Genomic DNA, 13,918 nt, shown 5'->3' on the forward strand with positions numbered 1-13,918 from the left:
GGCTTGATCATGTGTAGATTTATTTTTCTACCTTTGACCAGAGCAGCCACTTACACAGTAATTAAAGCTGTTTGAATCGACCCAAAACCTTTTAGCTGCCCATTTTGTAAAGAAATAGCACAGTTACCCTAAAACTGAACCATGGCAGAAATCCTTTAAGCTTTTCTTGGTGCTTTTGTCTCTTTGTCTGTAGCATTAATGCATGCTGTAGTGTTTGGTAATGTGACTGCCATCATCCAGAGGATGTACTCACGGCGCTCCCTCTACCACACCCGCACCAAGGACCTGAAGGACTTCATCCGGGTGCACCGGCTACCCAAAGCCCTTGAGCAACGCATGATGGAATGTTTCCAGACGACCTGGTCTGTCAACAACGGTATCGACGTCAGCGAGGTAAGAGGGACTCACTGCATCAGGAGTAAGCGATTTAAATGCCTTTGCCACAAGAGCATGTGAACATATGATGGATGTCATGTTACTCTAGATGGCAAACGAGCATATTTCCGAGAATGTCCGACGCTTCCTTTGCCTTTCAGAGAGGGGTAGATGACCTCCGTGGCTTGGGTTGACCTTGTCCGTTACAATGGGATCAACTTTGCTCGGCTTCGAAAATTGAAAGTGCAAATCCTGCGACTTTCCCTAAAGAAACTGTTCAAAGTCATGAGAGGCTTTGGGTTTTGTTTTGGGTTCTATCAAACTGGGGCAGCTAGCCTAATTTCATGGATTAATGACCTCATAGACACTCTTGATGTGTTTTACCATGGCTTTAAATCTAGATAATCCTTTTTAAAGAGATGACATGATGGGGGAAAGACGCTTATACTAAGGTACTAACCCACAACTTTCCCTAGATTTTTGCTTTGCTACCCGCACATACAGTGGGAATTCACTATATATTATGGTATAGTATAGTTATATAGAGAGCTGTTGCATTTGCTGTAATGAATGACATTTGAGTAAATGTACAAAAATGGAGAAAAAAAAGCTCATCCAGAAACTGTCATGCATGTATCAGTTAGTTGTGACTATGTGGGAAAGTTAAAGGTTTCATTTTGCATTTTAATTTAACCTCCACTTTCCCACACAGTCACATTCAAATGATGACACACAAAGGAAAGAAGCCACTAAGAGAGAGAGAGGGATTCATCCATAGTTTTAGAATTGTGTTTTGTGTATCTTTGTTTCACTGCAGAGGGGATAGGCTATACAGTGTGTCCTTTTCATTCCCTCCACAGCTGCTGAAGGACTTCCCAGATGAGCTAAGGGCCGACATCGCCATGCATCTGAATAATGAGCTGCTGCAGCTGCCGCTCTTTGAATCGGCCAGCAGGGGGTGTCTGCGCTCCCTCTCCCTCATCATCAAGACCTCCTTTTGCGCTCCCGGGGAGTTCCTCATACGTCAGGGTGACGCCCTCCAGGCTATCTACTTCGTGTGTTCAGGCTCCATGGAAGTACTGAAGGACAACACTGTGCTGGCCATTCTGGGTAAAGAACAAAACAAACTAAAAACTAATATGTTTTTGTTAAAGTATGTGTATTTATATTATTGTCCTCATTTTAATTTGGATTATAACAAATTTAGGATTTTTTTGGAATGAAATTTGAAAGATTTTGCCTCAAAAACGGACATGAGCTGCTTTGGCAAAAACAATCAAACTATCAATCCCAGCCATCAAAAACCCATAGTGGTGAAAGGCAATTAAAATGATCAGGATATATATTTTAGATTGTGCTGATATATTGACATTCAAAATGCACATATTAGATAATTAAACCATTGGAATATATAATACAATACATGCCAAACACACCCTATATCACATAGCTGACACCACTGAGATTCAGCACCATGGAGAGCACCCATTCCCACAATGAGGTGTTATGGGAGGACTGGCTCCAGCCATCTATCCTATTTCCACACTCCTATCTTTTGAGAGATCTGATCAGAACAAGGTTAAATAAGTAGGTAAGTATATCATTGCTTGGAGCTTGTGGGTTTGGCTCAAGCCTCCTGTTGGGCTGGCAGTCTGAGTGAGTCATTTTGCTACCTGAATCTTAAAGGGCTTCTCTGTCTTGGACTCCAAACCATAGAAGCCCTCATAGATTCCGGCAGTAAAGTGACTCAGAAACCGCCGTCTACTACCATGTGAAGCAAGAAGAAGATGGTGCATTAACTAACCTACGCCATGGGCATTCCCATAGTACAGTAAGTAATGGAGATCAGCAAGCTTTTTTACTGGGAAAAGTTCATGTCTCATATTTAAGATGATGAAAAACATGTCAGAGACTCAGGGATTTAATTAGTCTGGCTATCACCAGACCAAGCTCAGTCTTTTAAGATTGAACATTAGTCTGGGGAGTCTGCTCTGTATTTTCTACTGCACAAGAGGCGTTATCAACGGGCGTAGTTCAAATGACTCTGTACGCAACTGGATAGTCCTTCAACCAGTCAGACCAACGATCCAGGTGACGTAGCAGTGGCAACGGCATCAATGGGTTGCTGCGCTTCGGTGGCCGCCTTGTTGAATGTAAAAAAGAAGCTGCTTGGTCGCTTCTCTATCGTCATCGTGTTAAACCCGCCAATAGCGCACCAGGTGGATAAGCCAGTTTGTGATTGGTCCCCGCAAAATTGTAACGGAAGCAGGATAGATAAATGTACAGGTTTCCAGCCTGAGCTACAGGGAGAAATCAAATCGCCGGCAGATCAGCCGGGGTTTTCCCAGTCTAGGATTTAATGGCACCTTAATAAAAAGCTACACAATATTGCAGAAAACTGTAGGGTGTTGTTACCAATTTTAAGGTGGAGTTTGTGTATAGGGGCATACAATTTACAAAATACACTGGCGCAAGACCATGAAGTGCTTTTTTAAGCGTTATAAGACTTTGGTCTATTTGTTGTTGTAGCATTATGAGCGGAAGATAAGAAAGGGCTTTTTATTTCTGAGGGAGATATTAGACATCCAGAATTGAATAGCCAGCCAGACAGCTTTTATGAAGAGGAACATGATGGAGGGCAGCCTAGTGCTACATTATGATTAAAAACTGCAATTATCCCCATATCAAACTGCCCCCGTGGGCAAACAAGTCACACAGCATCAAGCGAAAGATGGAGTGTGACCCAAAGACTGAGCAGTTTGGGGTGCAGCAAGAACCTGAACAGGAAATCCATAAACAACAGTCATTGATTTAAACACAACGTTGACAAGTTGTCATGGCAAATGTATTACACATCCAGCAGACATGGAGCAACAATATAATTCATATAATTCAATCATATTTCTGGCCTCCTGATGAATATAAGTCGAATGTTACCAGCAAGCCATCATAAATAGGTGGACATGATGACAAAACAGGAACAGGAATCTAGCAACCTCGCACAGAGAACACAACACTGACACTTTCATTCTGCATAACACGGATGAAACAGAATAGAGAAACACAAACAGCTCTGGAGTGAGTTCAGAACGGTATAAAGCACTGGGAGCAAATTGGCAACACAGTTTTTCATATTAATGATCTAACTGGTGTAAATAATGAAGTCACTGCTGCCTATAGAAGAAACTCGTTAGCATATTGGACCTGCCGTGTATAAACATGCACATTTGTGTGAATATTGAAACGTGCACAAACTAACTAAATTCCCCTCCTCTCCCTCCTGTGTAGCTTTACACACACACACACACACACACACACACACACACACACACACACACACACACACACACACACACACACACACACACACACACACACAGGTTTGGCATTGCCACTGTGGATTTACAGCTGTGGAGAAGGCAGTGAGGTAGAGAGAGGAAACAGAAAAACAGAATAATAAAGACAGTCTGTTGTAACCCAAAACAGTCCATCTGTATCCCATGGTGACTACTTTAACAGAAATATAAAATAGTCTAACCATACATTCAACCTATTTGCTCTGGAATGTGTTTTTCTTAATAACCGCATTGGGTTGATACTACTAAAAGTACTTTAATACCATGGCCACTTGCCAGTAATTAAACTACAGTAAAAAAAAATTGCATATTCACATTTTTGGGAATTGTGCTTTTTAAATGGGTCAGTATGTTTATTACTCTCTGGGTTCTCTTGATGTGGACTATCCCTTATATTGGGGCACTACCTGCATTGTAGTCTTTCAATAGACTACCACCAGTTGTGGTAGAAGTATTGAGATTTTGACAACAACACTGTCGGTGTGTCGACATGATACAACCCCCCCCGAAACGTTACGCACTAAAGCTTTAAGGAAATATGAAATGCATCTGTTGCAATACATTATGGCTCATATATCAGCTTCCAGGTTTATTACGTGACACAATGTACGTGTCTCTGCTTTCCAGGTCGGGGCGACCTGATTGGCTCCGACTGTCTGACCCAGGAGGAAGTGATTAAGACCAACGCCTGTGTGAAGGCCCTGACTTACTGCGACCTGCAGTACATCAGCCTGAAAGGCCTCCGCGAGGTGCTCTGTCTCTATTCGGACTACGCCCAGAAGTTCATCACTGAGATCCAGCATGACCTGACGTACAACCTCCGGGAGGGACACAGCACAGAGGTACGAGGATGGCCGATGCTTTTTTAGCTTATCGCTGATCACTCTGCTCACAGTGAAAATCTTAGTTTGGAAGGTTAAAACACACATTAGATGTCAGAAAAAGTTTTGCGTGGTCCATTCATCAGTCTCCCGCCACTTATCTGAATCTGTGTCGAGGTGGCAGCAGGCGTAACAAAGTAGCCCGGACATCCTTCTCCCCAGCCATCCTCCAGCTCGTCCTGTGGTATACGAACATGTTCTCAGGCCAGATGGGATGTGTAGTCCCTCAGGCATGTTCTGGAGAATCTCCTCCCAGTTGAACGTGATCTGAGGCATCCTGATCATACACCCAAACAACCTCTTACCTTAATATCACCCTATATAGAATCTGTAAGGTATAACAGCCAGTCTCTCTGTCCGGCTTTCTGTTGTTGTTTTTTTCATTTGTAAATGTAATATTATCACTATCATTATTAATATTACCATAGAAGTGTATTGCAGATAGGTAATATCATGTTCTAAATGCCTTAAAGAAAGAAGACTCCTTCTGTTTTTTTTATATTAGACTCAGCTGTGCAGTGACCTCCTCCACCCATCATTTGATGCAATGCCGGAGTGATGGCTTTGCACTTAAAAAGGATTAGCCATCTGGACTGAGAGTGAGGAAAGAAGCCACGGCTTGTGCTTGAGATGCAGCCAACAGCTAAATACATGAGCTAAACATGGACGATTCAGATGCCAGTAATCTACAGATGGATCTCAGCTGTAGCGTAGAATAACTAAGTCACATTTTCACTGTGAGTAAGCTTGCTAACTAGAGCAGAGGTCCAAGGGAAATATCAGGGGACAGACAGTATAGCAGCATGAAAAGTATTTAAATTATACCGAATAGACTTTCTAGCTTTAGTATATGGGCCTATGGCATACATGAAATCCTTTACTACATTTATTGCCAAATTCATATATGTAGTCAGTCTGGAAACATGTTGTTTCCTGCTTGATTATGACATCTAATCGCCCCCGATTGGCTCTAAGTCCACTTAGTCTTAGTCCACCTTTTTTTTTTTGTGATTATGAACAGCTTATCTCTATAAAACGAGTGAGTGAGGTAAGACCTTTGCAGCTATATTATTTGCTCAGCTGTCAGGCCTCACTGACCATTTTTTCAGTGTTTGACTTTCAAGCACGTTAAACAAACTGTTTAAATGTCACATAAATACTATGTGAATAGGGTGTGCTTCTTGCTGTATCTCGCAGGATAGAAGCATCAAAATACAGTAAGCTTTCTGAACACACACACACACACACACACACACACACACACACACATATATGTACACATTTCAAACTAGCACTAACAAAAAGTAACATTTGTATTTCAGAACATAAAATAGCAAAGTTAACACAATACTCAGTCCAGCTCGGAGCCTGTCGAGATAGGTTAAATCCTTCAACTGGTCTCCCTTCTTTTTTTGTTTTGCTGCTATTCAACAATAAAGAACACCGATTGGAATGATTCATCTGTTCATTTAGCCCACTCTAAATCTTCCCATTAAGGACAGGGAGCATTTGACAGCTTCTAGCTGCTCTCCAAGCGCACTGCTCCGCCGGTTGCGAAATGTGGATGTATATATTATTCGGTGCGTTTTTATTGAGCATCAACCTAGCGTTTGCGCGTATTGTTGGTAAAATAGACTTAAAGCATAAATAAATGCTTCAGGTCGCGGTTAAGCCCGTGAGACACAGCTGAGGCGGAGTAGTGCAAACAGCTGCACAGCTAAAAGTCAAAGCATATATGTAGACGTACGTAACAAAACGTTTCTGACACTACGGCTTTTACCCTGTTGCAATAAAGTAGCATTTGCGGGGTTCAGGAATTCCCAACATGAAAAGAAAGTGGGGAGGGGCTGTAAAGTGAAGGGGGGGCCTTGAGCATGTACTCCGGGCGCCCATGGTATATTCACCTACAGCGACAGCAGCACCGAGTGCGGCATGGGACTAAAAATAGTGCTATCAGAGGGATGGGGGAGGAGTGGGTCATCCCTGACTGGATAAAGATAGAATAACAGCCAGATGGAGACGAGACGAGAAAACATCAGGATGAAAGGTAGCTGCAGGGGAAGAGGAAGAGGAAGAACCTCGCCGATATTTGCAGTCACGTGCCGACACACTGCAGACATTCACGCATGCAGCTCTCACATACCAACATACCATTACACAGCAGATACAGAATCATTTATACACACACACACACACACACACACACACACACACACACATGCTGTGTTGTCCAATATTGTCTTGTGCGTAGTACATCTCACATGCATAACACACATATTACATGTAGGCTACAGTGACCATATTTCAACATCTCTCACATGCACACATAATTGTATGGGGCCCTTATAGTGGCATGCTGCACATCAAGGGTGGCACGTGCTGCTGAAATGCCAAACAAACCCTTCTCCACTCGGATCCCTACAGGCAAACCACTGCTAAAATTAAACCTCTGTGATCTAAAAATACCAGTCGAGCACGTGGGCCAAAGACATGATGGAGAAGACAACAAACAGAGGGGAGGGAAGGGTGGTGGTGACAGCGGGGCAAAAAGGGAAAAGAGAAAACTGGATTTGTTTGGCAGTGTTTTAGTCAGCTTTAAATGACAGTCCACAGAAGGTGCAAGAAATATAAATCCAAGAACCAGCCACCAGTAAAAACATGCTGACTACAGGATTTGTTTCTGTTTTCAGGATTTTATTTGTTTGGATATGACTTGTTAGGAGTCATAAACATCCACAAACATCATATTCTATATTCTTTCCTCTGAGGTTATAGAGAACCTTCAGAGCTGAACGTCTTTGGGAGTGAATGGCGTCGATGCTTGCTTGGTTTTGAATGAGAGCGCTCCTTTGCAGCGCTGCTGACGAACTGAATGGATATCAGCGCCACTGCAGCTATTGTGAATGGCAACTGTTCACTCAGTGATGCTTTCAATGGCTCAGCAGCTCCCCCATCTGGTGAAAGAGTGACTTCCACATTCCTGACCTATAGACCTTTTTCACGGCAGACATGTTGACATGTCATTGTAGGAAAAGCACAGGTGTATTCAAAACCATTAATGATGGCTGCATCCCACTTAGGAATTGGTATTGGGCATGCTGACTCACAGAAATAGCTCACTGGGACACTTGATGGAATTACGCCATCGTTAAGGTTATCATTTTCAGCTGTGCTTTTCCTACTATGACAAGTCAAAATTCTTGCTGTGAAAAAGGTCCATTAATTCTCGCGCTGTGTGCCGATTCAAACCTACACACTAATGCTAAGCATAATAGCATTGTAATTAATTCTGTCAGTAGGCATGCATACTAAAGAGCTTGTGGATATGTAGGTGGAACTCGCAGCTACAAAATAAAAATAAAAAGAATCGCACCAGCTCTCTGTGTTTCAAACAAATGATTACACTTTGTTGTATTCTGCCCTCTTTTTAATTCCTCAGGCAGGCTTTCGAGATAGGTTAAATCCTAGAACTATCCTGGAGCGGTGTGGTCTCCCTTCTTTTTTTGTTTTGCTGCTATTCAACAATAAAGAACACCGATTGGAATGATTCATCTGTTCATTTAGCCCACTCTATATCTTCCCATTAAGAACAGGGAGCACTTGACAGCTTCTAGCTGCTCTCCAAGCGCGCTGCTGCGCTGGTTGCAAAATGTGGATGTATATATTATTCGGTGCGTTTTTATTGAGCATCAACCTAGCGTTTGCGCGTATTGTTGGTAAAATAGACTTAAAGCATAAATAAATGCTTAAGGTCGCGGTTAAGCCCGTGAGACATGTAGGTTCAGGAATTCCCAACATGAAAAGAAAGTGGGGAGGGGCTGTAAAGTGAAGGGTGGGGGGGGGCTTGAGCATGTACTCCGGGCGCCCATGGTATATTCACCTACAGCGACAGCAGCACCGAGTGCGGCATGGGACTAAAAATAGTGCTATCAGAGGGATGGGGGAGGAGTGGGTCATCCCTGACTGGATAAAGATAGAATAACAGCCAGATGGAGACGAGACGAGAAAACATCAGGATGAAAGGTAGCTGCAGGGGAAGAGGAAGAGGAAGAACCTCGCCGATATTTGCAGTCACGTGCCGACACACTGCAGACATTCACGCATGCAGCTCTCACATACCAACATACCATTACACAGCAGATACAGAATCATTTATACACACACACACACACACACACACGCAGTGTTGTCCAATGTTGTCTTGTGCGTAGTACATCTCACATGCATAACACACATATTACATGTAGGCTACAGTGACCATATTTCAACATCTCTCACATGCAACATTCACATATTTCTCTTTCTTTGCAACCGCAATAATGCACACATAATTGTATGGGGCCCTTATAGTGGCATGCTGCACATCAAGGGTGGCACGTGCTGCTGAAATGCCAAACAAACCCTTCTCCACTCGGATCACTTCAGGCAAACCACTGCTAAAATTAAACCTCTGTGATCTAAAAATACCAGTCGAGCACGTGGGCCAAAGACATGATGGAGAAGACAACAAACAGAGGGGAGGGAAGGGTGGTGGTGACAGCGGGGCAAAAAGGGAAAAGAGAAAACTGGATTTGTTTGGCAGTGTTTTAGTCAGCTTTAAATGACAGTCCACAGAAGGTGCAAGAAATATAAATCCAAGAACCAGCCACCATAAAAACATGCTGACTACAGGATTTGTTTCTGTTTTCAGGATTTTATCTGTTTGGATATGACTTGTTAGGAGTCATAAACATCCACAAACATTATATTCTATATTCTTTCCTCTGAGGTTATAGAGAACCTTCAGAGCTGAACGTCTTTGGGAATGAATGGCGTCGATGCTTGCTTGGTTTTGAATGAGAGCGCTCCTTTGCAGCGCTGCGGACGAACTGAATGGATATCAGCGCCACTGCAGCTATTGTGAATGGCAACTGTTCACTCAGTGATGCTTTCAATGGCTCAGCAGCTCCCCCATCTGGTGAAAGAGTGACCTCCACATTCCTGACCTATTCATTCTCGCGCTGTGTGCCAATTCAAACCTACACACTAATGCTAAGCATAATAGCATTGTAATTTATACTGTCAGTAGGCATGCATACTAAAGAGCTTGTGGACACGTAGGTGGTACTCACAGCTACAAAATAAAAATAAAAAGAACCGCAGCAGCTCTCTGTGTTTCAAACAAATGATTACACTTTGTTGTATTCTGCCCTCTTTTTTTTAATTCCTCAGCCAGGCTGCGAGAGCAACGGAGGGATCATGAAGAAGCTTCCATCCATTAAGGAGGACGAGGAGGGATCAGGGTCTGAGGGTGAGAACTCCCCTCTCCCCAAGATGCCTCCCCCGAGCAGACTGGGCAGAGGCCTGCGCTCCCCGCCGCTGCCGGCGAGAACCTTTAGACCGGCGAGCGATCGCACCCGGCCCGCCAGCCTGCAGATCCCTGGGGTGAGCTTCAGCTGCCAGCAGCCGGACCTCAGCCCTCGGTGAGGAACCATTCATTGGGCTAGGGGCTTAGTGTTAGCTTGTTCATCCAGTGGCAGTAACCCACTGTGTGAATTTGACTTGCGCTCTTTTTTTTTTGACTTGTGACATTATTCTAAAACACAAACCATCTACAGGCTAATTTGAGTCCCTGGAGAGGTGGCAGCAGACGCTCGGCTGGAGGAGCCCATTCACTTTAGTGCAGCGGTGTGAGGGTGCACACAAGCATAAATTGTGTCACTGTGTCGGATTTCCAAAAAGATATTAAAGTGCTCATATTATGATTTTTTTTGCTTTTCCCCTTTATTTTATTGTGTTATATGTCTTTTTGTGCATGTTATAAGTTTACAAAGTGAAAAAGCCCAAAGTCCCCCCCAAAGGGACTTACCATCTCCAACAGAAAACACTGTTCACAAACTGCTCCAAACAGCTCTATTGTAGTCCAGCCTTTACTTCAGAGACAAACGTGGTCACTTTGTAACACACGTTATAATGCTCGCCTGGCTGCTAGCGTGGCACACCCCTAATACTCTGCTTCTGACTGGCTAGTAGTCCTTACCTAGGTACTGCTCATGTGTGACTCCCAACACAGTTGGTACAGAAGCTCACTCTGTAGCTAAAACGGAGAGCTCAACACACAGGGTGAAAAGAGGAGCTGCAGCAATGTGCAGTACAACAAAAATATGGTGTTTTTTTTAAATTGAACCACATAAACCTATTTTGATATAACCTCTAAATACAATTATGAACTGGAAAATGAGCATAATAAGAGCACTTAAAGGGAAAAAAGCTGCATCACAGTTGGAAAGAAATCTTGATTACTTTGACAAATCTGCCCACGAGAAGCATTTAATGAATTCTCTTCTAAAAGGACTAATCATGCAATCAGCAATAAGCAGAGAATTAAAGATGTATTTGTATGATCTTAATTGGGGTCCTGGAGATCCCTGACTCTAAAGGTTTTTTTTTGTATGGTTAGGTTATTATTAGCTTTGCTGCCTATCTAACAAAACAGAAGAAGAGGCCTCATAATAATAAACTGCACTTGGATTCAGTGAAGAAATGAGTCGTCTTTTTGTTGCTTTGGCGAATAAATCAGTCCAGTTTGTGTTTCTGTAAAATGTAAAGTCAAAAGAGATTATATGGGATCTTGTATGTTGTCATGAACAAGGAAAAGCCATTTGAAAATGAAAGTCATCACTTTCTTAACTTATTGTCTTGTGTGCAAGACATTGACTCACTCTTCTTGTCTGACCTCAGGTTTCTAGATTGGATGGAGGCAGAAAACCAAAGTGTTTATGACCGGAAGTTTGATTTTTCTCCCACTGCATCTCAAAGTTTTCTTCCCAGCCCTGATTCAGCTGCCTCAGGTTAACGCGCACACACACACACACACACACACACACACACACACACACACACACACACACACACACACACACACACACACACACACCACAGACTGGGTGGTCTGTAGAGCTGCAAAGATACATTTTTTGGATAATACATACACATATATATAATCTTAATTATCGGTCAGCTGTTGAAGTCCTTACTTGCAAGTATGTGTATATGCATGTGTGTATTTCTGTATCTGTCCACAGGGGCCCACGATGACGGTAACACCATGCAGTCTATCGCTAAGCTAAAACACGAGGTAAAGCTAGTCATGCTGACAAAAAGAATATATTATATGAATATATGACTATGACCAAATGCAAATTGGTGTGATCCCCAAATTAAATGCCATTTCGTAGTTATTTGTCAGCAGTGGTGGAATGTAACTAAGTACATTTACTCAAATACTGAACTTAAGTACAAATTGGAGGTGCTTGTCTTTTCTTTTCATGCCACTTTCTACTTTCTACTCCACTACATTTCAGAGAAAAAAACTTGTAAACTCCATTACAATAATCGTTTGTTAGTTGATTGACTATTGAACAAAATGTGAGTACTTTTACTTGTAATACTTTAGTACTTTTTCCTGATACTAACATATATTACATATTTTTTCACTTAAGTAACATTTTCAATGCAGGACTTTTACTCTTTTCTTTCTTTTTTTTTTTACAGTGTGGTATTAGTACTTTTTCCTAAGTAAAGGATCTGATTACTTCTTCCACCACTGTTTGTCAGTTAACGTAGTTATTACAGTTAAACTGGTGTTTAGGTTGAAGCCATAGTATCCTATTACTGTAAATTGTTGCTTATCTTGTTTTTATTTGTTATGATGAGTGTTTGACTGCACAGCCCATCTTTTCTGTCAGTTGTCACCAAACTATTCACATCAATGTTTCTTCATTTTCAAACAGCCCTAGTTATTTAAAAGAAGAAGAAGAAGAAGAAATCCATATTTTAAGCTAATGAAAGAAAGTTGTAAATAATAATAAAAAAGAGCATTAAGGATTCATTTAGCTCAATCCATGCAGGGCTATAAACCAAGATTGGACTTTGTTGTATTACAGGGACTTTCCCAAACACAGCAGCGGTACTGACTCTTCCTCTTGACTCCCGTCTCTCCAGATGAGCCTCCTCTCCCGCCAGGTGACCGCCGTCAGTCAGGAGCTGCAGGAAATGACGAGTCTTCTCAAACCCCTCTTCCACAACCCCCCCACCCTGCTGATGGCCAGCACTGTGGCTCCCAGCGTGTCATCACACAGCTGCTCCCCGGCCCCACCCCTTTTTACCCAACACGCACCTGTGGATTGCTCAGACAAACCCAATCCCCCATCCGCCCCGGTACCTGAACCGCCCTCTCCTCAGCCGAGCACGACGAAGCTGTTACAAGGAGAGTTGGATCCGATTCAGCGTCCCCCCTCCCAAACCCTCACCTCCCATTACCCCCCAGTCTCCCATCGCTCGGCTCCCCCGTCACTCAACAGCTCACCCCATGAGCACGCAGTTGTGCCACATCCCTCCTCCGTCTCCGTCCCCTCTCTTTCTTCATCAAGCCATCCATCATCCATCACTCCCCTTTTGGTAGACTTATCACGACCCGATAGTCAGCAGCCTCAATCCCGTCTCCTGCTCGTGTCCCCGTCCGAGTCCCAGTTCACATCCTCGTCTTACCCCCGTACCCTTTCCCAGTCTCAGTTCCAGCCCCTTCTCCAGCCCTCCAGCATGGCCTCGCACCCCGGTGAACCCCTCCTGGACCTGCAAGGGGTGGAGTGGGGGGAGCACACCACCCAGCTCAGCTTCATCAATGAAGGACAGCCCCCGATGTGAACATCGGAGGAAGATCCGGACACTCGACAGACAGGACCAACCAGCATGCCACACAACTCACTGCATGACAATCATGTGTCCAAAGTTTGGCATGTGAGTTAAGATGTAAATACATCGATTTTAAACTATTATGACAATGAACAACAGCTGTATGCAGATACGATAATAAAATAGTTTGTTTTTACAGTTTCATTTTTGATTTGTTTGACAGGATCAGTAATAAACTCCTTGATTTAAATGAACTGTTTATTCAGTTCAGCCCGATTTCTCCCTAATCTCCTTAAAACCACCCTGTTACTGCTGTTCAGAGACATCCCACAAATATAGGAAGAAGCTTAAAGGACAAGACCCATGAGTGCACACGTTTAGCTCCTTTACTATAAAATGTGCTTACTTCCATTACTGCTAACCAATTTCCAAGGCATACTCTTTAGATGTATGTTATTTGGATGTATGTTTAGCCTCAGGCACAGGTCACTCCATGGACAGTATATTGCACTCGTACTGCCAGACACTCAGACACAGTGAAGACACAGTCGTTTCTCATCATTTAGTTTTATTGAAGCCATGGCTGCTGTGACATCCGTGAGCCAATCAACAGGGCACAAAAAAAAAGGACAT

General features: G+C 43.1%; 1 protein-coding gene across 2 annotated transcripts in view; it reads left to right on the forward strand.

The window, feature by feature from the left end:
• The window catches only part of LOC114551138 (potassium voltage-gated channel subfamily H member 3), a 33,061-nt gene extending 19,575 nt beyond the window's left edge, over positions 1 to 13,486 (forward strand). For both annotated transcript variants that reach the window (XM_028572248.1, XM_028572250.1), the window contains exons 9-15: positions 194 to 393; positions 1,236 to 1,485; positions 4,359 to 4,573; positions 9,824 to 10,074; positions 11,333 to 11,442; positions 11,677 to 11,729; positions 12,596 to 13,486. In XM_028572248.1, the coding sequence (XP_028428049.1) occupies positions 194 to 393; positions 1,236 to 1,485; positions 4,359 to 4,573; positions 9,824 to 10,074; positions 11,333 to 11,442; positions 11,677 to 11,729; positions 12,596 to 13,297 (1,781 nt within the window). In that variant the 3' untranslated portion in view covers positions 13,298 to 13,486. The remainder of the gene's footprint in view (positions 1 to 193; positions 394 to 1,235; positions 1,486 to 4,358; positions 4,574 to 9,823; positions 10,075 to 11,332; positions 11,443 to 11,676; positions 11,730 to 12,595) is intronic.
• The last annotated feature ends 432 nt before the right edge of the window (positions 13,487 to 13,918 follow it).

This window comes from Perca flavescens, chromosome 24 (genome assembly GCF_004354835.1).
Source record: "Perca flavescens isolate YP-PL-M2 chromosome 24, PFLA_1.0, whole genome shotgun sequence".
Lineage (NCBI taxonomy): Eukaryota > Metazoa > Chordata > Actinopteri > Perciformes > Percidae > Perca > Perca flavescens.